We start from the raw sequence: 25,070 nt of genomic DNA, 5'->3' as shown, positions 1-25,070 counted from the left end.
AGAACCTCCTGTTATACCATGTTTCCTGTGGTTCCCCAAATGCACAGGATGCTCTTATACGTGCCTTTGCTTGTGCTGTGCCCTCTACCTGGGATACCCAAATCCCCTTCTTCCTGGCATGCTCAGATCTAAGAGGCCTTCCTCACCCTCTCAGACAGAGATCAATCCCCTCTCTGTGCTCCCCAGACTATTTTCAAGTGTCACTCCATCTCTACACCAACCACACTTAGCTACAGCTGTTTACTCTTCTGGCTCCCTCATTGGGCTGAGTTTCCTGAAGTCAGTGATTTTGTCTTCCTATTTCTATCTTTTACATCTAGAGTAGTGTTTGCACATTTTGGACACACAATCCATGTTTGTTGAATGGATGCATGAGTGCTTGAGAGTATGAATAAATGAATGAGTGAGTGGATGAATACATGAAAAGATTAGAAAAATGTTACCCACAGATGGAAGCTCACACAAACATGAAAGTGTCAGTGACTTTACATATACACAGAATTAGCCATGGAATGGTACTTTCCAAGTCCAACTGAGATGACAAGATTACTGTAGCATAATGCATGTAAAGAGGAGATTGATACACACAAACGACTCGTAACATGTGTGGCACAAGGTGGTGAGAACTGTGCTGATTAAAATGAGTTGGGTGATAGGAATTGATTGGTTTTCATCTAGATTTGGGAGAGAGATTTGATCTGTGGAACAGAATGAACATTTTGGCCCTTGTGATTTCTATTTTTTTTTTTTTAATTTATTTTATTTTTGGCTGCGTTGGGTCTTTGTTGCTGGGCGCGGGCTTTTCTCTAGTTGTGGCAAGCAGAGGCTACTCTTCCTTGTGGTGCGCGGGCTTCTCATTGTGGTGGCTTCTCTTGTTGCGGAGCACAGGCTCTAGGCGCACGGGCTTCAGTAGTTGCAGCGCGCAGGCTCAGTAGTCATGGCTCGCGGCTCTAGAGCGCAGGCTCAGTAGTCGTGGCACACGGGCTTAGTTGCTCCGCGGCATGTGGGATCTTCCCGGCCCAGGGCTCGAACCCGTGTCCCTTGCATTGGCAGGCGGATTCTTAACCATTGCGCCACCAGGGAAACCCTTTGTGATTTCTTTTAAGCAAGGTATTTTTCATCTTAAAATTTAAGGGCAAGGTACACCTTTATAAGTATGTTTATCTAAAGCATGGCTTCATTGTAAAACAAAACAAAAAAAAGAAAAGGAAAAACCAGCTATTACACCTTTAAAATGGAAGTTACATTGAACTAGTCATTTCATTCCCGCATACCTCAGTTTCTTCTATGCATACTTTGTATGCATGGTAATAATAAATGATAATAGCCCTTACTAGTATTTACACTATAAAAGGGTTGTTAATGTAAATTAGATAGTATAAAATGGGTTATGATGTCTTCTTTGAAAGACAAGCACTATACACAAATGGGATATTATTATTTAGTTTTTCCTTTTCAATCTCGTTAAATGAGAATTAGATGAAAACTCTGCCCCTTAAGCAATATCCAGTGGATAAATGATTATTGAGTCGAGCAAAATGAAAAAAAAAAATCTTCAGCTGAAAAGTCAGTTTGTGCAGCTTAGCTAGTCTGTGCACAAGACAAAAATATTGTCTTTATCTGATGTTTACCACTGCTTTTTATCTCCTCTCTGTGCAGTAATCACAAACTGAAGACAGTTAAGCCTTTCAGTTCAGTCATAGTGCGCATTTTAGAGAACATAGATATCCTGGAATGATTACAATTGAGAAATAATGTTTCATTTAATCAAGCCGTGCAGCCAGTTTTGCTATTGATTTAGGGCTAATTCAGCTACTAGTTCTTAGGTTTGGGGTAGCTATTACTGCAACCTTTTCGGGTTAGTTACTGCCATTGCCTCTGTGCACTCCCTGTTTGCACCATCCAGGCCAGAGCTTCCCTATCTTCTCCTTGGAATACAGCTTACTAAGAGGGGTGAGGGTATAAGATTTTGGGAGTCGTCGTGAACGTCAGAAACGTCACTTCGTTGTCATGAAGGTGTGAGAACTGAAACAACGCAGTGGAGGATTCAGGATAACAGAGCCGGTGGTGACAGGGCCACCTGTCCAGCACAGTTGTGCCTGGCCTCTGTGTGCATAATAGCTCCAGCCTACTTCTAGTTCCTGGTCCCTGTTCTCTGACTGCTCCCTGCTCCTCCTCTCTCATCCAAAGCCCTTACAGTGTTCACCCACTGTATCTAGGCTCACCTTCACTCCCTAGGACCAACCTCAGCACTGCTGGTAGTTGTGATCATCTGTTTTTCCCCAACCCAAATCCAGAGCTTTTGGCTGCTGGATTTTGCTCTCAGAGATGACCCCTGCCTAGCCAGCTGTGGGCCAGTTGTCTGCTCCAAGGTGACCAGACTCCTCTTTCCTCCCTCTGACTGGTCCCAATACATGAGCTATGGCAATAGGTGTGACAGTTGTGTCTGATCAGGTTTTTATCGATACCCATGAAGGTCATTTCATTGGTGGGCTGCTCAGAGAGGTCAGAGCCCAGGAAGCCTGTGTGAAGTTTAGAGGCCTAGAGAAGGGGCAGGTGCAGAAGAGGAGTCAGGAGGAGAGCACGAAAGGCAGATTTGGTTTACTGGACAGTTTTAGCCACTTCCAGCACCAGTTGCAAGACCACAGCCCAACACAAAGGCCATGCCTACCAAGAGCATCACCATGTGGTAACTGAGCTAATGTAAAGGTGGTGAGGGAGCCTTCGTAGTGGCACCATTTCCCTACCTTTGGGAAGAAAATCTAGGGATTATATCTTCTACTTTTAAAGCAAATTGTTTGAAACAGTTGTCTACATTCACTGGTTCCACTTATTCCTCAGCTTGCTGTGACCTGCCTTCTGCCTCCACTGACCCCGCTGTCACCCAGCTGGTCAAATACCTCCTTGGTGCTCCCTCCATAGGTGCTTCTCAGGCTTTTCCTACTTGATCTCTTGACAGCATTTACCTTTGTTGACCATAACCTACTTGTTGAAATGTGCTTTTCCCTTGTTCTCTATGATATCTCACTCTTTTTGTTTCCCTCCTGTCCCTCTGGCTGTACTTTTTTCAGGGATCCTTTCTCTGCCCATGGTTTTTTTTGTTTTTTTTAAAAATTAATTAATTAATTTATTTTTTGGCTGCGTTGGGTCTTCGTTGCTGTGCGCGGGCTTTCTCTAGTTGCGGTGAGCGGGGGCTACTCTTCATTGCGGTACGCAGGCTTCTCATTGCGGTGGCTTCTCTTGCTGAGGATCACGGGCTCTAGGCACGCAGGCTTCAGTAGTTGTGACTCACGGGCTCAGTAGTTGTGGTTCACGGGCTTCGTCGCTCTGCGGCATGTGGGATCTTCCCGGACCAGGGATCGAACCCGTGTCCCCTGCCTTGGCAGGCAATTCTTAACCACTGCACCACCAGGGAAGTCCCTCTCTGCCCATGTTTTAAGTTTTGGTGCTCCTCTGGGTTCTCTTCTGAGCCCTTTTCTCTTCGGTGACACTCTCCCAGTGTATCGCTTTCATCCCCTTGGATTCTATTGTTGCCTACCGTGTACTGATGCTTCCTAAGCCTGTATTCTCAGACTTCAAGATCAACCTGCCTACTCGTGCCCAGAGAGTATTCCCCAGGCATTTCAAACCAAACATGACCACGGCTGGTCTCATCCCTTTAGTAAGAGCCTTAGTGAGTGATGCCACTGTCCACCCAGCTGTTCAAGTCAAAAACCTGAGGGGCAGCTTTGACTTCTTCCCTTCAAAACTCCAGCATTCAAGCAATCACAGATTTCAGTAGCTTGTACCTCCTCTATGACTTGGCTTGTAAGGCTCTGTAGAAATTGGTTCTGTTTACCTTTCCAGTCTCATCTCTGACCACTCTGTCTCAGCTATCCTGCACTGTTTTCAGTACTCAGATAATCAGTGATTTCTGTCACCTTCAAAACGTGCATCCACTCTTCCTCCACTGAGACAGATCTGCCCCACCTCTTTATTTGACTAACTCCTCGTACTTTGTAAGTCTCCACGTAGAAGTCACTAACTTCCAATTCTCCCAAATTCCGGGTTAGATGTCCCTCCTAGAGCTCTTGGTACTCTCCTCTTCATAACACACTGCTTTATCGGAGCTGCCTTTCCCGTTTCTACCTTGCCCTCTACTGCAAGCTCTACTGGAAGGTTTCTGTGAGCAGGAACCATATTTATCCTATTCACCTTTGTACTCGTAGCACCAACAAAGTATCTGGTACAAAATAGATGCTCAGTGAATAAAAATAAATATTAGAAGTATCACTGTGAGAGTAGAAAATAAATTTCCAATCAGAGGTTGCAATTAGGATTTTACAGAACAAAGATTTATCAAGTCCCTCTAACATCAAAGGGATTTGAAGATTATCTAAAACTATTCAGAAGAATTTATCAACATTAGAATCATGAGCAGAGAGTAGTTAATAGAGGTAGATTTCAAATCTGTCCCTTATGGGCTTCTTTTCCAGAGTTCAATATCCAGACTGTCTGAGCCATGTTTTGGGGTCACCCAAGCATTCCATCCTCCTGACTTCCCATAAACTTTTGGATTCATAACCCACTCCATACTTGAGAACATGGGGATTGGAATAAGGTAAGTGTTAGCTTTTCTGTTTTTTCCTCTATTGTTTCATTTTCAACCATATACTATACTTGTAGAGCAATAATTTTTAGTCTCTCTCTGGAGTCTTGATCAGGAGGTATGACCAGCTTCCCTGCTAGTCTAGCTGGCCTCACAATGTTTGAATATCCTATGCATATGAAGAAATGTTGCAAAGTCTCTTGAGGTATTATGTCCTTTCATATTTTCTTTTTTATTTCATGGCTATCTAAATTCTTTATCATCGTTCTATTGATTTTTTCCTAATATGATTCCACACAGAAAAAAGTGAGTTTTGAGAAACCAGAAAGACTTGCTTCCCACTCTGGGACACCTTTTGGGCCAGATGCACAATAAGAATGCAGGGCATGAACAGTGCAATCAAACTTCAAAAACAACTCTGCTTTAGCCACACTGCATAAGGGTAACTGCTCACTCCACCTCTACTGTCAACATTCGTGAACCCCCTCCCTGCTTTAGTTTTTCACTTAAAAAAAACTTATTATTATTTATTTATCTTCATATTTGTTTATTGCTTATCCCCTAACTAGAATGTAAGCTTTATGAGGACAGGGATTTTTTTTTGTTCACCACTATATATGCTCAGCACTTGGAACAATAACTGGTACATGGTAGGCACTCAATAGATATTGTTGATTGAATGAATGGTATCTTTTAAAAAAAAATTTTAAGAGGCTGATGCACACCCAGGCCTCTAGGGATCTAATGCAAATCTGGTTTGCAGCTTTGTTCCCCTTAACACTTTGATTCATGGCTAAGATGATAACATTGACCGAGCGCTGAACGAATTTACAGATGAAGCACAGCTAGAAAAGATAACAAATAAGTTGGATGATGCAATCAGGATTCTCCTCCCCCTTATCAAATCCTGAAAAAATATAATAATGAATCACATCTAACAATATAAAGTTTACCAGGGACAAATATAAAGTACTCAAAGATCTCCAAATTCAATTGTACAAGTACAGGTTGGGGACAAGGTGACTTACAATAGCTCACGTAGGAAGATTTAGAGCCTTCTGTTGATTGTGAGTAGATGATGAGTCAACACAGTGTGATGTAACTTCCACAAAACAAAAATCAATCTTTTGTTGTATTAATAGAAATATAGTGTTCAAGTCGGGGAGTAGTTCTCTAGTTCTCACTGGTGATCAGGTCACATTTGCTCTGTTTTATGAATTCTGATCTTCAGCCTTGAAGAAAGACATTGATAAACAAAAGGTTATTCAAGAAGAGTAAAAAGGGTAAAATGGGATCTTGTAATCAGTGTCATATCAGAAATGATTAAAGGATCTAAGAGTCGGTGTGGGTGTGTGAGGAGGACGGTGATAGCTAGCACATGTAGCTGCCTTCCAAAGTTAAAGGGGCTGTCCTGCAAGGAGAGATTAGATTTCGTCTGGGTAATCCCAAATGACAGATGGAAGACCCTTGAGTAGAAGATGTAAGTATGTATATTACAACCTGTTAGAATTTATCAACAATTCTGTTTTGCCCAGTAATCAAGTGGACAACTGGTGGAGGTTGTAAGTTCCCTGACCCTGATGGTATTCAAGCAAAAGCTGGGCACTCATGCCTCATGTCCTGAATACACTTGTGATGGAAGTTCAAACACTGCGGTGAGGGATTGGGTTAATCACAATAGCAAACACATACTAAGTGCTTACTCTATGGTAGGTACCATAAAAAGTGATTAATGTGGGTTATTTTTTGGCTGCGTTGGGTGTTCGTTGCTGCGCACAGGCTTTCTCTAGTTGCGGCGAGCGGGGGCAACTCTTTTGCTGCGGTGCGTGGGCGTCTCATTGTGGTGGCTTCTGTTGTTGCCGAGCACGGGCTCTAGGCGCGCGGGCTTCAGTAGTTGTAGCTTGCAGGCTCTAGAGCACAGGCTCAGTAGTTGTGGCGCACGGGCTTAGTTGCTTGCAGCATGTGGGATCCTCCCGGACCAGGGCTCGAACCCATGTCCCCTGCATTGGCAGGCGGATTCCCAACCACTGAGCCACCAGGGAAGTCCCTGGGTTATTATTTTTAATATATCAATCTTACTAGCTCCATCTTAGAGATGAGAAAACTGAGGCTTAGAGGGGTTAAGTAACTTGCCCAAGGTCTTACACCTTGTACATAACAGAGGAAGGATTTTAACTTAGGCAGTCAGATCCCCAACTTTAACTTATTGTTCTATAAGGACTCCCACTTCTAAAAAACCACTCTTTCCCACCCTGAGATTCTACCACTCTAATGAAGTAATCAAACCGAGGAGCTTATTATCTCCACTTGTAAATGATTCTGTACTAAATAGGTTCTTTCTGCATAGTATGCGGCGCTAAATTAACCTGGACAGTTGCCACTTGTGGTACACTGTATGGAGCCCAGCGTATTTATTAAAGGAAAAGAATGAGTGAATGCAACCACACAAGCTGCATTAGAAATGACAGAATCTCAATATATTGTGTCTGAGGAAAAACAAGCACATTTCTGGGTGGTCTACTGAGGATACTTGGCAAAAAGTGATAATCCATCATTCCTGCCAGAGGCCTTATGAATTCCTGCTCAGTTGTTTGGACAATATTCATTTAAACAAATATGTATTGAGTACCTGTCCTGTGCCAGGTATGTCCAACGTGCTGAGGGTGCAGAGGTGAATCAGAGGATGCACTGTTAGTGGGGGAGATGGACAGGTAAGCAAATTCTTATGATACAGTGTGACAAGTGCTTAGCAGGTGTATGCATATGTTTTAAGTATTACAGGGACAGAGCGGAAAGGAACTGATTCTGCTTGGTTGAAGGAGTTGTCCAATACTTGATTATGTTTTCAAAATGACTGTCACATACGTTGCATGAGTTTATTTGGTCTTCATAAAGACCATATGAAGTCATGATCCCTTTTTGGACATGAGATCAAATAGAGTTATCATAGAGGTTAGGTGAGCTCCCCAAGGTCATGCAGCTAGCAATAATAATTGCTGACATTTATTGAGTGCTTAGGCTACCTGAGGTTCTGTTCTAAGCCATATTAAGATGTTTCATTTTCACAACTCTACGAGGTCATTATTAATATTATTACCACTTTACAAATGAGAAAACTGAGGCACAAGATTTAAATAATTTGCCCAGAGTCACATAGCTAGAAAGTGGAAAAACCAGGATTTGCACCAACCCATTCTGGCTTTAGCAGGCACGCACTTACCCAGTGCACTAAATTACCTGTAACTGGTGCCCTGAAGAGCTGGAACTCACACTTAGATTCTGATTGCAAGTTCAGCTTTCTTTCAAGTGACCTTGCTCTTTAGCAATATTACATCCAAATGAGAGAAATGGTGTGTGCCTGGCTGCAGGGAGAGGTTGTGTAGGTCAGGCATCCCTGAAAGTGTTTTGGGTGAGGTATGGTAAAATCTAGAATATGCATTAGTTGTATATGCAGGGTTTTTCAGGGCAGCCAGAATTTGGCCTCTTGTTCTCCAGGGCAGCAGTCTGGGCTCTAGGTACTATGATTTGTTATACATAGGAACTAGCCACCAACACTTACCCTGTAGCCTTTTAAACTTTAGTTTAAATTTTTCTAAAAGAAGATGACAAGATGTGAAACATCACGAATGAAGCAAGTTAAATTCAATACCTTATACATAAGCAAGAATGGAGTTACAGAAAAGGAGAAATGAAGCACATAATTGCTTAAATTATCCAAGTTTTCTCTCCATAATAAAAATTCTTGGATTGAAAAATAGTTCAATACAATATTACTGTACCTTAATAATTAGGTTGATTTGGCTCTGTGGTAAATCTGAGAAAGAATTGGTTATTAAAATGAATGAAGTAGATTAGCCTTCCCTCAGTAATTACTACTTCAGCTAATAAGGATATGACCTATGTGATTGAATCTACTGCATTTTTAAGACATCCATCTCCCATAATTTTTGGAGATTCAATAATTTAAAAATCAGCAGTGGGGCTTCCCTGGTGGCGCAGTGATTAATAATCCGCCCGCCAATTCAGGGGACATGGGTTCGAGCCCTGGTCCGGGAAGATCCCACATGCCACGGAGCATCTAAGCCCGTGCGCCACACTACTGAGACCGCATGCCACAACTACTGAAGCCTGCGTGCCTAGAGCCTGTGCTCCGCAACGAAGAGAAGCCACCGCAATGAGAAGCCCAAGGACCACAACAAAGAGTAGCCCCTGCTCGCCGCAACTAGAGAAAGCCCGTGCGCAGCAACAAAGACCCAACACAGCCAAGAACAAATAAAAAATAAAAATCAGCAATGGGTGGGGATTTCTGTGGTAGGCAGAGGGCAGAAAAGGTCAATGTTCTTCAACATTCTTTCCTTCACAGCAAGTGGGGTTTTTTGGTTTTGGTTGGTTTTCAGTGTTTTGTTTTGTCATGTATGGAGACCCAGGAGATGCAACTGATTTATCTTAGCCTTTGTGTTTATAAATTTCTATTTTCTTGGCTTCAGGTCCTTGGAAACATTTGTTTTGATGGTGGCTGGAGAGTTAGTCATGTTTTATTTTTGTTGTTCCTATTTATTTTTAAGATCCTTTAGTTCAAGTCCACTTACAAGGTGTTATATAAGCTGTATTTATGTTTCCACAAATAAAATATTCCTAGTAGTAATTTCTAGTACACTCTTATAAAAACAGTTAATAATTTGATGCCGATCAGAATGATTCTGTAATATTAATAAGCTAGAACAAGGATATGCTTTGGAAAATTGTGTTTGAAATTTATAATTGGATTTAGCACTTAACATGTGAAATTTCAAGTTTCTTAGATCAATTATTTTTGAGTTACGAAGCAGCCAAATTCTTATAAACATATTTTTCCTTTTCATCACTGAGTCAACAAAAGTTGGAAAATTCTTTTCTCACATATTCCATTCTTTAACTAAGCCTGAAGGTAAATGGCTTTTTAAAAAAAACCACATCCCAAACAAACAGTTTTACATGAGGTTATGAGTAATGAATAAACGAACAGAGTGGGCTCTACTGGCACTGGGGATGTACGTCTAATTAGAAGTCTCAGTATTCCAAACATATAATTTACTAATGTTGAGGTTTTTAATTCTTAACTTTGAGTCCATTGGGATGGAAACAAGTGACCCTTGGTGGAAATATGTCAAGAATCAACTTTCTCAGGTTGACCTTTAGTTTGTTGGTCAACGAATCAAAACATTGTGTATTCCCAGGCTTAAAGATGTCTGTACCTTGTTAAATTTGTTATAAGATCAAGGCAGAAAGCTAGCACTGCTTTGCTGCTGTGAACAGGTTGCCCTCTCCCTTCTTCTTGATGCCTCTTCTTCATGAGAGATGGCCCATCTTAGCTGGCTCCATGCATGAAGCAGTATGAAGCACGTTGCATCTCCTGCACATCCTCCGGAGTGGGTCGGGGTGCGGGGGGAGGTAGAGAACTCTGTTTTTACAATGAGACAAGTGAATATCAGCTTTCGAACTGACTTGACATACTTTCTAGTCCAAGGCTCCATACTAGGCACCAAAGACTGCTACAAATGCTCTCAATCACCAATGTTCATAACTTAAAAGTAGTGACATAAGATTTGCAATCAATTAGATTACTGTCTGACCTGGAGCAAACAACTTAACCTCTCTCCAAAATAACTATTTCACAGTGTTATTATAATTATGTAAATAATTGAGATTATATATATGAAAATACTTAGTGCAAAGCCTGGCACATAGTTGCAAGTGAAGGCTGAATTTATGTGAAGCGTATAATTAACTACCCGTGGAACCTCAAATGGACAAATGAACCCAAATTGACATTATCTGTCTCTAGCCAGTTTTAAGTCAGAAAATTTCACTTCCAAATGAATAAACTACATCTACCAATGACTTTGCTTTAAAGCCTACATTCAGAACAAAATGTTATTTAAGTGATAATCTGTTAATATATTTCATAACAGGAGCTGACTGTGGTTTCTGTAGGAGAAAATTACATGTGAACAAAAGGAAGAAGGAAAATTAGATAAATGAAAAGTCTTTATTTCAAAATAAATGAAGAAGGGACAGTTATCTGATTATAGAACATTCAGATCATGGTATAATTATTGTAAGTCTACATGTAATTACAAAATATAATTGTATTTATGTTAGTTTTTAAATTTTTTTTTCTGATCTTAAAGGACTAATTTTCTCATAATTGAATGACAAAACTCTGCAGTACCTCGTATTAACTATTAATATGCTAAAAATACCCATTAACTATCTTTTTCTTAATTGCAACTACTGTCTTGGACTTAACATTTATTTAAGCGATACAAAAGGAATGATTTAAACTGCTTACTCTTCTGCATATTAGAAAGTAAGAGAAAGAAGCATTCCCCCGACCCACTTAACTATGAAAAAAGGACTCTCCCAAGTTGCCAGGAACTAACACGATAGTAAAATTACAAGAAAATTTTGTTAAGAAACCTTTTCTCATCTGCAAGTTGTTTGACTGAAACCTGAGGTGCTGAATTTCAGCACAAAGGTGACTTTGGAGGAGAAAGTTTGTGCCAAACTGGATCAGTTGTTTTTGTGTTATGTAAGAAGGAGAAAAAAAATTAACTGTTTCCTCCTAAGCTATAAATTTAAGATTACCCTATTACACCAAATGAGAGAATTTCCAGACCTCAAACTTTACTTTAGCCTTATATTTTCATGAACTATTTTCTGTACCCTCTCAAAACTAAATATAATTAAATATTAAGTAATTTGCCTTGCCCAATTATATTTTAAAAGTACAAAGTTGTTTTATTCATTACATCAGAAGTGAATTCTAGTTGAATGGTAAAAATGGTATTGTTAAACAATTTAAAACATTTTCTTTTAAAATAATTTTTTCCTGATTATATAGAATATAAGTGCAGTGTAAAAAATATAGAATATACAGTAGAGTAAAAACAAAAAGATAAAAATCACCAAATCACCCACAATCCTATCATCCAGAGATAATCACCATCAATATTTTGCTGTATCCCTTATAATGGGTGTTCACACACACACACACACACACAAACCCATTATATGTAAATGTATATTAATGTTTTATTATAGAAAATTTTAAACATAAACAAAAGTAGACAGAGAGCATAATGAACCTTTTGTACCTATCAACCTATAATGACCAAACCAACCCATCAATTCCCTCTTCTTTCCCACTTATTCTATTTTAAAGCAAATTCCAGAAATTGTATCATCTCATCCACAAATATTTCAATATGGATCTTTAAAAGATAAGGCTTTTTAAAACAACCATTATCACATCTAAACTAATTAACAATGATATGTTACTAATATGAAATAAGTCATTGTTCAGAATTTCAATTGTCTCATGAATGTCATAATTAAAAAAAAAATAAATTTATTTTATTTATTTATTTTTGGCTGTATTGGGTGTTTGTTTCTGCGCGTGAGCTTTCTCTAATTGCGGCGAGTGAGGGCTACTCTTCGTTGCAGTGTGCGGGCTTCTCATTGCGGTGGCTTCTCTTGCTCGGAGCACGGGCTCTAGGCGCACGGGCTTCAGTAGTTGCAGCACGCGGGCTCAGTAGTTGTGGCTCGCAGGCTCTAGAGCACAGGCTCAGTAGTTGTGGTGCACTGGGCTTAGTTGCTCCGCGGCATGTGGGATCTTCCCGGACAAGGGATCGAACTCGTGTCCCCTGCATTGGCAGGGGGACTCTAAACCACTGAGCCACCAGGGAAGCCCCATAATTTATTTTCATAGGTTGTTTGAAGCAGGATCCAAATAAGGTTCACATGATGAGATTGGTTGATATGTCTGTTAAAGGTTGATATGTCTGTTAAATCTCTTGAAATATAAATGGGTTTCCACTCAAATATTTTTTTTCCTTCCACTTTAGTTGTTGAAGAAACCAAGTTGTTTGTCCTGTAGAACTTCCCACAGCCTAGATTTCTCTCATTGCATCTTCATGGTATAGTTTAACATGTTCCTCTGTCCTCTATATTACCTGCAACTATCTACAGGGTTTAACAGATTCAGTTGTGGTTTCTTTATTTTTTTTGGCAAGACTGCCTCATAGGTAATGTGTTTTGCCATTAAGAGGTGCATAATGTGTAATAATCTCTTCTTTTATGTTGTTACCTGGAGTCATTAGTTTATTAAGGATTGCAAAATGGCTATATTTTTAATCCTATTATTCCTTGAGTTGATTTTCTGGCATGTGCCAGTGGTGGCTAAATAGATGTTTTGTGATTTTGCTTTTTATGCTTGTCTTTAAATTATCATTCAAACTCATTAATTGAAACATATTTAATTTGTTTCAACACATCTTATTTATTATTCTTATTAATGCTGAAATTAACCTTTATTTGGCCTGTGACAGCATCTTCAAATTAGCTCCTGACTTCTTTTGACATGACCCTAGGAGTCTTTGATAGTGCCTCTGCTAGTTGGTATAATAAGATGGTCTAGACTAGGTCTTTATAGTTATGTATAATACTGCAACAAAGCATTTGTGCACATATTATTATTTCTTTGGTACAAATTCCCATAAGTGGAATTACCTGGCCAGAGGGTAGAAACATATTTAAGCTCTTGATTAGTATTGTCCAGTCGCTTCTAGAAGGGTTATACCAGGTTACACACCAAGCAGCAGTGCAGGAGAGTGGCTGCTTCATCCCATGAATAGTTATAGACATTCACATTGACATGTTTCTGCCAGTATGATCTAAGTCAGGTAGAGTCACTCCTGTTTTTTCTTTGTTCTTCCCTCTTTGGTTTTCTTGTAGAGAAACTTTAAAAATTAAGAATACCTCATGGTTGGGGCTTCCCTGGTGCGCAGTGGTTGAGAATCCGCCTGCCAACGCAGGGGACATGGGTTCGATCCCTGGTCCGGAATATCCCACATGTCACGGAGCAGCTAAGCCCGTGCGCCACAACTACTGAGCCTGTGCTCCAGAGCCCACGATCCACAACTACTGAGCCCGCGTGCCGCAACTACTGAAGCCCACACGCCTAGAGCGCGTGCTCCACAATGAGAGAAGCTACCGCAATGACAAGCCCGCGCAGTGCAACGAAGAGTAGCCCCTGCTCGCCGCAACTAGAGAAAGCCTGCGCGCAGCAACGAAGACCCAACACAGCCAAAAATAAATAAATAAAATAAATAAATTTATTAAAAAAAAAAAGAATACTTCATGGAAAAACTACACTAATGTAACATTTTCATATTTATATTATGAATTAATAACTGTATATCAACAAAGATTAGAATGGCCTTATCAAACTAAATGTATTACTTATAAATTAACGTGTGGAATTGGTAATACTTTAGTTGCAAACATACATATAATGACTGAATATTAATTTTTATAGCTTTTTGGTAATTCGGTAGCTACTTTTAAAATTTCTAGGGTTTTTAGTTATAACCTTACCTTTGCAGAACTCATTATATGTAAAGTTTTATTTCCCTGATATAGTTTAGAAAGTTAAGTAACTTGCAAACATTACTTACATGTACCTTATGTATACAATTTCATATAAATCATGAAAGCAAAAAAAAAAAAAAATAGATTACAGATTAAAAATCCAGACTGTTAGAGCTAGAAGGATCTTAAAGGTGAGCTGGTCTAACCGCTTCACTTTATATTTTGGGAAACTAAGGCAAAGGGCAGTTATGTAACTTCCCTGAGGTTATACAGCTAATTTGTGACAGAGTAAGATAAAAATCCAAATCTGATTCAATATAGTGCCCTCTCCACGTAGCTTCTCAGAATTAGCAAAACTTGAAGGCAATATGCTAAATTAAAATAATTGTTGTGTTAGGGAAATGGCATTTGAGGTATTGTGCTTTGAAATTCTACTGTTACACTACCTTTTCAATTAAAAACTGTAGAAAATAGACCAACAACTACATTATAAAATCAGGTGAAAGAGAACTGTTATTTGGAAGCTAGAAATAAATTATTCTAATAGTAGGGATTTATAACAATCAACATACACAGTATCTGAATGCTATACACACACACACACACACACACACACACACACACACACACACTATTGCAAGCAATTCAGTGGCATTATCTCATTGAATTCTAACAATTATCTCAAGTGCAGAGGTTATGCGACTTGCCCCAGGTAATCTCGTGAGTGTCAGGGTCAGGATTTGAACCCAGGCAGTCATAGACACAGTGGATTGTTTGCAGTTTCAAGCCTCAATGGTCAATTTCATTGCTACTAAGGGGTGCTGTGATTGCCTGACTCTCCCCAGCTCTCTCCTTATAGGGTCAAAGTTTCCACCTTAGAAATCCATTTGTTTGAATAACATGATGGAATTCCTTAGGGCAAAAATTTTTAGAGACAGTTCTCCTAAACCCCTTGTCTGCCACTTGATGACTATGTGACTTTTTCATTCCTCATCTATAATGTGGGTATGACAATATCTACCTCATTGGATTATTGGAGGATTAAATAAGATAAATTGTATCCACTTTTTAGTAGAATACCTGGCTCACAGTAAATATTCAATAAGCAATAACTGCTATCATCAGCTATCATTGCCATCATCATCAATATTAGTAATATCATTATTAACATTATCATCATAATTTCTTTCCTATTGACCACTTTTTAAATGTAAAGTCCTATGGAAGGGGTAATACATTATTCAAGGGGCTAGTGACTCATTAGTTGTTTTTCTCCTGACAGGAGAGAGCAGAGGTAGTAGAGCTCGGGGAAGGAAAAGGAGATATGGAAAAGAGAGGTGGGAGACCCTGAAGACAGAGTTTTACCTCCAACTAGTTGGGATAAGTTTACAGAACAGTTCATTTGAAGTCCAGTGCTCTTCTATGGGATCCTGTAATCCTTATCAGGTTTCCAGAGGGTCTATTAGGGAGTGGAGAAGACCACTCTTCCCAGGCCGTGGAGACAGTCTGTCGCTGCCCGAGGAGTCCCACGCACCATGGCCACCTGCGTGACCAGGCTGCAAGGGTGGAAGAGGGCAAACAACCTTTAGCGAATTCTTCTGTTTACTGTGGCTGGAAACAGGCCTCTTGCCATGGAAAATTTTCTCACTGTACCCATAGGTACAGGGTACATATTACACAATACGGAAGGTCTTATTAAGGCTTCTTCCTAACCTGTGTGCATGCTGTGCTTCAAGCCTAGGGCTGTGCGCCATTTCTGAGGTGTCATTCCACTTTTTACTCAGGGGTAAGGTCTAAAGGTGGCTTGCAGGAGCATCCTTACACAGATCACAGATACCTGAAGTCTTCCTGTTTTATGGTACCAGCTTCTCCTCAGGTCCACATACTCTTTATTTTTCAGTATTTTATTTCACACTTTTCATTGTTATGACAACAACATAAGCACCCTTTTGCTTACGTTCAGTGAAAAGTATATCTCATTCCCATCCCCGTCCCCAGTGCCATGGCCAAGAAGTAACCACTGTCCATTCATTCATTCAGAAAACATGGTGGAGTGCCTTCTCTGCAGCAGACACTGTACTGGATGCTTAGGGCCGAGTAGCAAACAGACAGGTAAGATCCCTGCCTTCTAGTAGGAGCTGATGGGCCACGAAGAAGATACAAAAGCAAATTATCATATAGAATATTAGAAAGTGATAAATGCTGCAAACAGAAACAAGCAAGGGAGAGGAATAGAGTGATATTTGCACAAGGAAAGAGGGAAGGAGCTATCGTGAGGAATATTCCAGACAGAGGGAAAGCACGCTCTATAGCAAGGTTGGCATGCTGTCGGGACAGGGTTTTAAATATTTATTTACTTTTATTTATAAAACACTTATAAAGTATCTACCACAGGTCAGGCATTCTCCTGAGCACTTTATATATGTTAATTATGTTAATCCTCGCCACAAGCCCAGGCACTCTTACATTCCTCACTGTAAAGGGGAACTGAGCCACAGAAGAGTTAGGAAAGTTGCCCAAGTCATAAAGCTAGTGAGTAGTGAGACCTGGACTTTTACACAGGCTGGCTCATGTCTTAACTGCTGCACTCTCCTGCCACACGGTAGGCAGGTGGCCCTGGAGACGTGTGGGGCCATCGTGAGGGTGAGATGGGGGTGATGGGAGAGCCTTGAACAGAAGAGTGACAGGTACATTCTTTCAGAAAATTCTGACATATGTACATGCATTTATATTTATGTACATGTGTGTGTGTCCTTGAGGTTTGTGCTCTCTTAGTAGTTAATATGCTTAATGTTAAAATGTAAAACAATTTTAATTTAAGAGTAAGGAGAGAAAAGATGATATTATGTGTGCTGTAGTTAAAGATGATATCCTATCAAATAATATTTTGGGCACAGGTGATCTCTTCTATTTTTAAAGTCTTACAAATACTTCTCTATTCTGGGGATTTGGCAGTACTTGTGTATCTGACCATGCTTCCCTAGGACAACAAATCAACTTTCTTTTTTTAACAATTCAGTGGTTTTTAGTATATTCACAGTGCTGTACAACCATTGCCATTATCCAGTTCCAGGATATTTCCAGCATCCCAAAAGGAACTCCATACCTGTTAGCAGTCACTCTCAATTCTCCCCTCCCCCCAGCCCCTGGAAACCACTAATCTATTCTCTGTCTCTATGGATTTGCCCATTATGGGTATTTCATGTAAATAGAATCATGCAATATGTGGCCTTTTGTGTCTGGCTTTCACTGAGCATCATGTTTTCATGGTTCATCCATGCTGTAGCTTGAATTAGTACCTCATTCCTTTTTATTACTGAATAATATTCCATTGTATGGATTTATCACATTTTGTTTATCCATTCATCAGTTGATGGACATTTGGGTTGTTTCCACTTCTTGGCTGTTATGAATAATGCTGCTGTGTACATTTGTTTACAAGTTTTGTGTCAACATGTTTGCAATTCTCTTGGGTATACCAGTGGAATTGCTGGGTCACACTCCAACTATATGTTTAATTTATCAAACCAACTTTTGAGCACAATGTATTGCATAGCACCTGGATCCTTACAAGGGGAAAATTATAGGAGCACGTGGTTGCTTTAGCAAATGTCCTATCCTGTCCCATTTATATGAGAAGGCGGCAGATTACTGGTGGTGCCTCTTTCTTGGGGTTTAACATGTCAGTATGTAAAGGTCATTGGCACTCAGTGGATATATTCTCCATGTAGATCCCACTTTTTGTGGCCCTCTCCTGACAATAGTTGGGGGTGGCCACGAGGAAGTGGTCTTTGAAGTAACTGAAAGGCTCAGCTTGAGTAACCTAGTCCATCCAGGTACTCCTAAGAGCATCATAGCCAGGGCCAGTCTGGAGAAGTGAAGGCTTTGGGAAGATTACAAAGTTCTCTAAGAATATTAAGGATAATAAAGGAAGCCCCAACACTTTAGCATTCACTACATTCCTAGCATAATGCTAAATGCTTTACAGCTTTTTTTTAGACCTGGACTTTCCACTGTGGTAGCCACTGGCCACAGGTGGCTATTAAGTGCTTAAAATGTGGTTAGTTTGAGTTGAGTCAAACCGTACATGTAAAATACACATTGGTTGGCTTCCCTGGTGGCGCAGTGGTTAAGAATCCGCCTGCCAATGCAGGGGACACAGGTTCGAGCCCTGGCCCGGCAAGATCCCACATGCCATGGAGCAACTAAGCCCGTGCTCCACAACTACTGAGCCTGCGTGCCACAGCTACTGAGCCCGCATGCCTAGAGCCCGTGCTCCGCAACAAGAGAAGCCACCTCAATGAGAAGCCCGGGCACCACAACAAAGACCCAACACAGCCAAAAATAAATAAATAAATAATTAATTAATTTAAAAAAAAATACACATTGGATCTTGATGACTTAGTACAAAAAAGGGAATAAAATATCTCACTAATATTTTTTACATGTTGAAATGATATTTTGGATATGTTGAGTAAAATACATTACTAAAATTAATTTCACCTGTTTCTTTTTACTTTTCTTAATGGGGCTACTAGAAAATTTAAAATTACATATATGACTCACATTTGCAGCTTGCATTATATTTCTATTGGACAGCATTTGTTCTAGACTGTTCTTCATAGTAATTTGATCAGCTGGACTGTATTATCATCCCCACATTATGGGTGAGGAAATTGAGGCTTAGAGAACTTAAGTAAATTGCCTGTGATACAGCTGTAGCTTAAGCACTAATCTGTCTCTAAGCCTGAATTCTTACCCATTATTCTGTGCTGTCTCCCCAGAGTCCAGAAATATAACCCATGTGATACAGAAATGGTTATGATCATTAGCTATGGCAAAAAACTGTTTTCACGTCTCCATTGTGGAGCACAAGAAAAATTGCCCATGCCATTCTGTAAGGTAGAATTTAGGTTGTAGCTGGGGAAAATTGCCTATGGGGAAGTTTCTGAAATACTAGTTCTTTGTTTGTAACGGTTTGGGGCTTACTTGCCAAGGATAGAAGGTAGATGAAACTACTTCAGAGGTTACTTTCATTTCTATGATCCTATATTACAATTCATGTCAGATTCACAGGTCAGTCACGGCTGTAAGGCTCAGAGTGAGATGGAGTAGAGGGAGATGAATTAGTGCTTCAGTTTCATCCTTTTTTTCCTGTAAAATGTAAGGTTTTAATTTCATCCCATTTCATTTGAATTTGTGAAAACCTCAATGGGACATTCTTCATAGAAATGCTACCCACTTCTAAGTTGCAATGACGAGAAGGTGGCAAAACACCTTCTTAGTTTAGGAGAGAAAGAGTCACTCCATTTCCTTCCCTTCAGCCCCCACCTTAAACCGTTCTCTAACATATGTGTTTTAACTCAGTCAAATCTTCCTTTTCCTAAGACATCAGTGTTCATCACTCAAAAATAATTTTCATCTGTGCATATTGATACTAGCTATTGCTATATTGTAAATACTGTAACTTAATTTTACTCTCATTTTACATATACTTGTGTATAACATGTATCATGAGTATAATTCACTTACTTAATTTCAAATACCAAAGGGGAAGCCCAGTTTAGAGCACTAGTTCCTTAAGATATTTTTTCAAGATGGGAAGGCAGGGGAAGGATTGGGATAGTTAGGAATTATGCTTCGTCTCAGGGTCTCGTCCCAAATGTTTAAACCCTCTCATATTTTTAGGGGCTAGAAATGTTGCTGTCAGCCATTAAGCAAAATCACACACACTTTTTTCTTTTATCCCCAGACTACAAATTTGCAGCATACCGAGAAACATGGCAACTTGACTCCTAAAAGATTAAGCGCAGCTCAAAAATCAAACCCTAAGAAGCTAAAAAAAGTCTCTAGATCTGTATGCACCATGTTTTGTTTTGTTTTTTAATTCAGAGTCAAAATTTTAGTGCCTCTAAATTAGATTCACTTTGGCTTAAATAGCTACATGGAAAATAAATTTCAGCATTTGTTTTCTGTTTAGTCATCCTTCCTTAAAATTCCTTAGCGGTTTCAAATGTACTTCAGATGGGATGACAATGAACGATAGAAGTCAGAAAGATAGAATGGTATTGGGAAAGGAATATGGAGCTGGGAATCAGCTGACCTGAATTCTAGTTCTGTTTCAACAACAAGGCTTTTAGGTATTTAAGTTCCACAAACATTTAATGGACACCTACTAAGGTCAAGGCATTGTAATAACGTAAAATAACTGTAGGAGTTACAAGGATAAACAAGACATGGAACTTACCACCTAGTAGGAAAGAAAGCATATTCACAAAACTATGGTATTATATGATACTGAATGTGTGGATAATGGAGTAGAATTTATGGGAGCACAGAGGAAATAAGCATAATTCTAGCGAAGGAGTTTGGGGATGAAGGTGATGATTGGGGTGGTCCTGGAAGTATGGCTAGGATTTCTGGATGGGGGCTGGAAGGGAAGGGGGCTTTAAACAGAAGGTGCAGGGAAGGGGAGACAATGTAAGCAAAGGTGTAGGTAAGAAAGTGCAGAGCTGGTTCAGGAAACTTGTCAGACAGGAAGGCACAGTTAATTCTGAATAATAATGGGAGATAATCTTTGACCACTAGATTAGAATCAGGTTGTGGTAGGGCTCGAATTCCTTTCTGAAGAATCTGGACCTTATTTGGGCAGGGGGAGGAAGGGGCAGAAAGATAAAGAGCAGACCAATGAATGATCAGCTTTGCTAGGATGATTGCTCTGACAGTGTGGGTAGTATGAGTGGTGAGCAGAAAAATAGAAGGCTGGGGGATGAGTTAGAAACTGTCATGGTGAGGTTCAGGTCATGGGAATGGATAGAGAAGGCAGATGCAAGAGACATTTTGGAGGCAGAATTGACTGGGGTTGGTCATGATTGGTTTTGAGATGCGAAAGATGACTGCGGTTTTGAGCACTGATGGGTGAGAGCATTGACGGAGATGCTGAGAATGTAGGAGGTTTGCTGGGAAAGATGTTGTTTGGTTTTGAGCATATTTAATCCATTCCGAACAAATCAGCTAATCATACAAAACACAAATCAATTCCTGACTCACCTCTTTCCAAAACCCTTCAGTGCCTTCCCATCCTACTCAAAATAAAAGAAAAATCCTCACAATGTCTGATAAAGCTGTACATGTCCTGGCTGCCCACTTTCCCTTTGATCTCATCTCCTTCCCCACCCCCCTCTTCTCAATACACAGGAGCCACACTAGCCCTCTTGCTGTTCCTCCAAGACTATCCAGCATGAATTCTCCTTAGGGACTTTCTTGGTGTTTTCTCTGCCTGAAACCCTCTTTCCTCAGACCATTCTCATACCTTACTCCCTCACCTTCTTCAGCTTTTACTCAAATACCTGTGTAGAGGAGTAAAGTAGGAACCCTCAAGGCCTTTCCTGATCATCCTATATAAAACCCTAAAAAAATAGGGTTGTGTTCCCACCAACTCTTCTCCCCTCCTTGGCACTTTCCTTCTCACCACTTTGCTGTTCTCCAACCCTCTTATCACTACCAGACATACTATGTATTTACTAGTTTATTATCATAGCCTGGAAACAAGCAGTAAAAACAAACTAATAATGAAACAATCCAATGTTTTCAAGGGTGCAGTGAGGTTTGGTACTCTCACCCACTATTTTTAGGACTGCATATTGATATAATCCCTTTGAAAAGCAATTTGGCAATAAATATAAAGAGTCATAAAATGGTGATGTCCTGGAACATTTTACGTTTTGGAAATTCTGAAAATCAATTCTAAGAAGATAATATATGGAAAAGAAAATAGGCAGGAAAATGTATATGGATACAATATTTATAGTATCAAGAAACTAGAAAGATTCTAAACATCTAACAATATAAGGAGATAGTTAAATTAAGTAAATTACTGTTCATTTACTAAATGATATATTATTCACTGTTAAAAAGATAGTTATAAAAAGCTGGTTAGCAACAAGGAAAATGCTTATGAAACAATGTTATATTTAAAGGAACAGGATCCACAATTGTATACAGTATGATCAGTTATCTTTAAATATGCGTACAATTTTACATTTGGTAGTGTATCTATGTCAATGCTACTCTCACTTGGCCCCAGCTTCCCCTCCCCCACCTCACCCCGTGTCCTCAGATCCATTCTCTATGTCTGTGTTTTTATTCCTGCCCTACCACTGGGTTCATCAGTACCATACACTACCGAATGTAAAATAGATAGCTGGTGGGAAGCAACAGCATAGCACAGGGAGATCAGCTCGGTGCTTTGCGACCACCTAGAGGGGTGGGATAGGGAGGGCTGGAGGGAGGCTCAAGAGGAAGGGGATATGGGGATATATGTATGTATATGGCTGATTCACTTTGTTGTACAACAGAAACTAACACAGCAATGTGAAGCAATTATACTCCAATAAAGATGTATTAAAAATATGCTTATGAAAAAAGACTAGGAGGAAATGAATGCAAGTGCTGATATTAAATACATTAGGCTAATGGGATTATAGGCTTATTTTTTTTTCTAAATCTCAGATTTTCTGTATTTAGGTTATATCCTTTCTGTAATGTGGTTATGTTATTTTGTAAATAATCATTTTTTAAATGATCAAAAGAAACTGAGCTGGTACAAGTCAACTCATCCTCTCGACTGCATTGTCGGGTATCAATGGGAAGTCTGAGTTTCTCAGCTCCCCCACCTCCTCACTCCTTACTTCTTCCTCTTCTCCACTTGCCTGCATAATTTTAGCCTGTGTCCTCCTGGTTATGACGATCACAGTCATGAAACAACAAAGGCGGAAAGAACATAACTTGCCCTTTGCTTCTTGATGTTTATATGCATGGAGTGAGGCTAAGTCACCTGATCTATGTCTCCTTCTATTTTTTTCTTTTTTTAACTACCACTTCCCCCATCGGTAGACCTTTAGGGTTCCTATTTTGCTCTTCTATACAGAGTTTATCGCCATCTGATATATTATGTATTTACTTGTTTATTATCACAGCTTAGAAACTGAAGTGGTTAAAAAAAGAAAAAAGAAATAATACCCTGTCAACCTACTAAGTGTCAGTTAAGCTCTTTCCTCATTTTATTCCTCATATGTATTTCCTCATTTTATCCTTAAATATCAGCAAAATAAATGTTTCTCATATTTTAGGGATGAAAAAACTGAGGCTTAGGTTAAACAATTTGCCCAAGTTCACTGATCTAGGAGGTTATCAAGTTGAAATTTAAACCCTCATCTTTCTGACTTCAAATCTTATGCCCTTAGCCTGTACATCGACGAACACACATTAATCATTAAGATAGCCTAAGTTAATTTATTATATACACATTGCCCAGGTGAAGTAAGCAATTGAATAATTGAGTAATTCAAACTGAAACTCTCAATTAATTGACGTTGAGAATCTTCGTGTCTAAATTAACCAGCTCATTGCTTTAGGTTTTCTCTGTGTATGTCCACAGTGTCTCAATAACTATTAGAGACCCTAAAATTATCAATTTGAAGTATTTTGGATATCTGCAGTATTCTAAGCATTTACATATTAACCAAAATAATTTTACGTGATTTGATTCATGGCCTCCATTGGAGGATTTAGAAGCTCTCTTTTGGGACCAATAGCAACTTTTTTTGATAAAATAAAATCTTTGGTTATTAAATATTAAGTTAGATGTTTTCGATTGGTTATTTGGACTAAAGAATTGAGACTATTAATAGAAGACATGTAAGATGTCAAAAGGAATATAAAATGCAGTTATGACTAATACTGTTTCAGAGGAAATTTTAACAAAAATAGATTTTCCATTTAATAACCCATTTATTTCGAGCAACAGTCAGTTTAATAAAGATTCTAAGCAAATTTGTTGTAATGAGATTGAAGGAACTGAATAGAATTTTCCAAGAAATGTCACTCATAATGTTCACCATTATAATAATATCTCAGCGGTGTTCTTTCTTGTCTCCCTTCTTTGGCTGAAGTCCCTTGTAGAAAACCCTTTCAGCTCCTGACATAGATGTGAGAAGCCATAACACCATCATCCTCATCATCGCTAATATTTTTGAGGACTTACTATGAGCCAGACTTTGCTACATACTGCACTTGATTATCTCATTTTAATGCTCAGTATCCAATAAAGTAGGCACTATTATTATATCCATTTTATAGATCGATAAAGAAACTGAGGCATAGAAGTATTAAGTAACTTGTTGAAGAAACAGTATTTGAAAATAAAAGAGAAGATCTGTTTTACTGGTTATTTTGCCTTCTCTGTGATCTGAGAGAATAACATTTTTAAAAGGAATGTCAAGTGTGACTTTACAGCTTTTATGTTAAAAGGAAGAGTGAAAGGCTTTTTGAATTACTGTGGCTGTTATGCCAGTGATTAATTCCATTGGAGAAGTGGTTCAGTGAGAGTTGAAATTTTAGATCTAAAAGTCTGAGAGAGTGTGTTTTCCTTGGATAGTTTGTGCTTGCCTTACAACTCTTTCCCCCATCAGCCTGTGCTGAAAATGCCCCTTCACTATAAGAATGTTTTCATCTCTGAGGGTTTTTTACTGGTGGAGCTGTCCTTGGTCTGAAAGATCAGAGAAGAAATATTTTGCCTGGGGTCTCTGACTTCTCACAAAGTTGCTGGGCTTCTCAGTTGATTTGTAGGAACCTGCCAACCCATCATGTAGAACAGATTGGGAGAATTCTTAGGAGAGACCATGAAAACTCTAAAGTACTTCATTATAGCACATTTTAATTTTTCTCTCCACTTAAGCAGAGCTTTCCCACCTTAGATCAGGAAATGGGGAACCTAAAGTTCACTTACCTCAAGAAAATAGTTTTGAATACCTACATAATACAGTTCTGAACACCACAAAAGATGAAGGTAAGTTCCTGCCCTCAAAGACTTTACATTCCAGTGATAAGACTCACATTTAATCAATATAGTTTAAAAACCCAATGTCATAAAGAGATGGATCAGAAGAGTGCCATGGATACCAAGAGTTAAAAGTTCCAAGCAGGGTAATGAGGGATGGGGGAGGATGCTAAAGCAGTGAGGGGGGCTCCAGGGGAGAGAGGAAACCTAATACAGTTCTTGAGGAGGAGG

At 39.4% G+C, this 25,070-nt stretch overlaps 1 protein-coding gene across 1 annotated transcript in view; it reads left to right on the top strand.

Annotated features, from left to right (window-relative positions):
- MKLN1 (muskelin 1) overlaps nucleotides 1-25,070 on the top strand; it is a 361,821-nt gene that overhangs the window by 24,346 nt on the left and 312,405 nt on the right. Inside the window, exon 2 of the mRNA XM_059933366.1 lies at nucleotides 4,476-4,600. Within this exon, the coding sequence (XP_059789349.1) occupies nucleotides 4,584-4,600 (17 nt within the window). The 5' untranslated portion in view covers nucleotides 4,476-4,583. The remainder of the gene's footprint in view (nucleotides 1-4,475; nucleotides 4,601-25,070) is intronic.

Source organism: Balaenoptera ricei, chromosome 9 (genome assembly GCF_028023285.1).
Source record: "Balaenoptera ricei isolate mBalRic1 chromosome 9, mBalRic1.hap2, whole genome shotgun sequence".
In the NCBI taxonomy this organism is placed as follows: domain Eukaryota; kingdom Metazoa; phylum Chordata; class Mammalia; order Artiodactyla; family Balaenopteridae; genus Balaenoptera; species Balaenoptera ricei.
The sequence above is the reverse complement of the archived record's forward strand: the minus strand, read 5'-3'. Positions and strand labels throughout refer to the sequence as shown.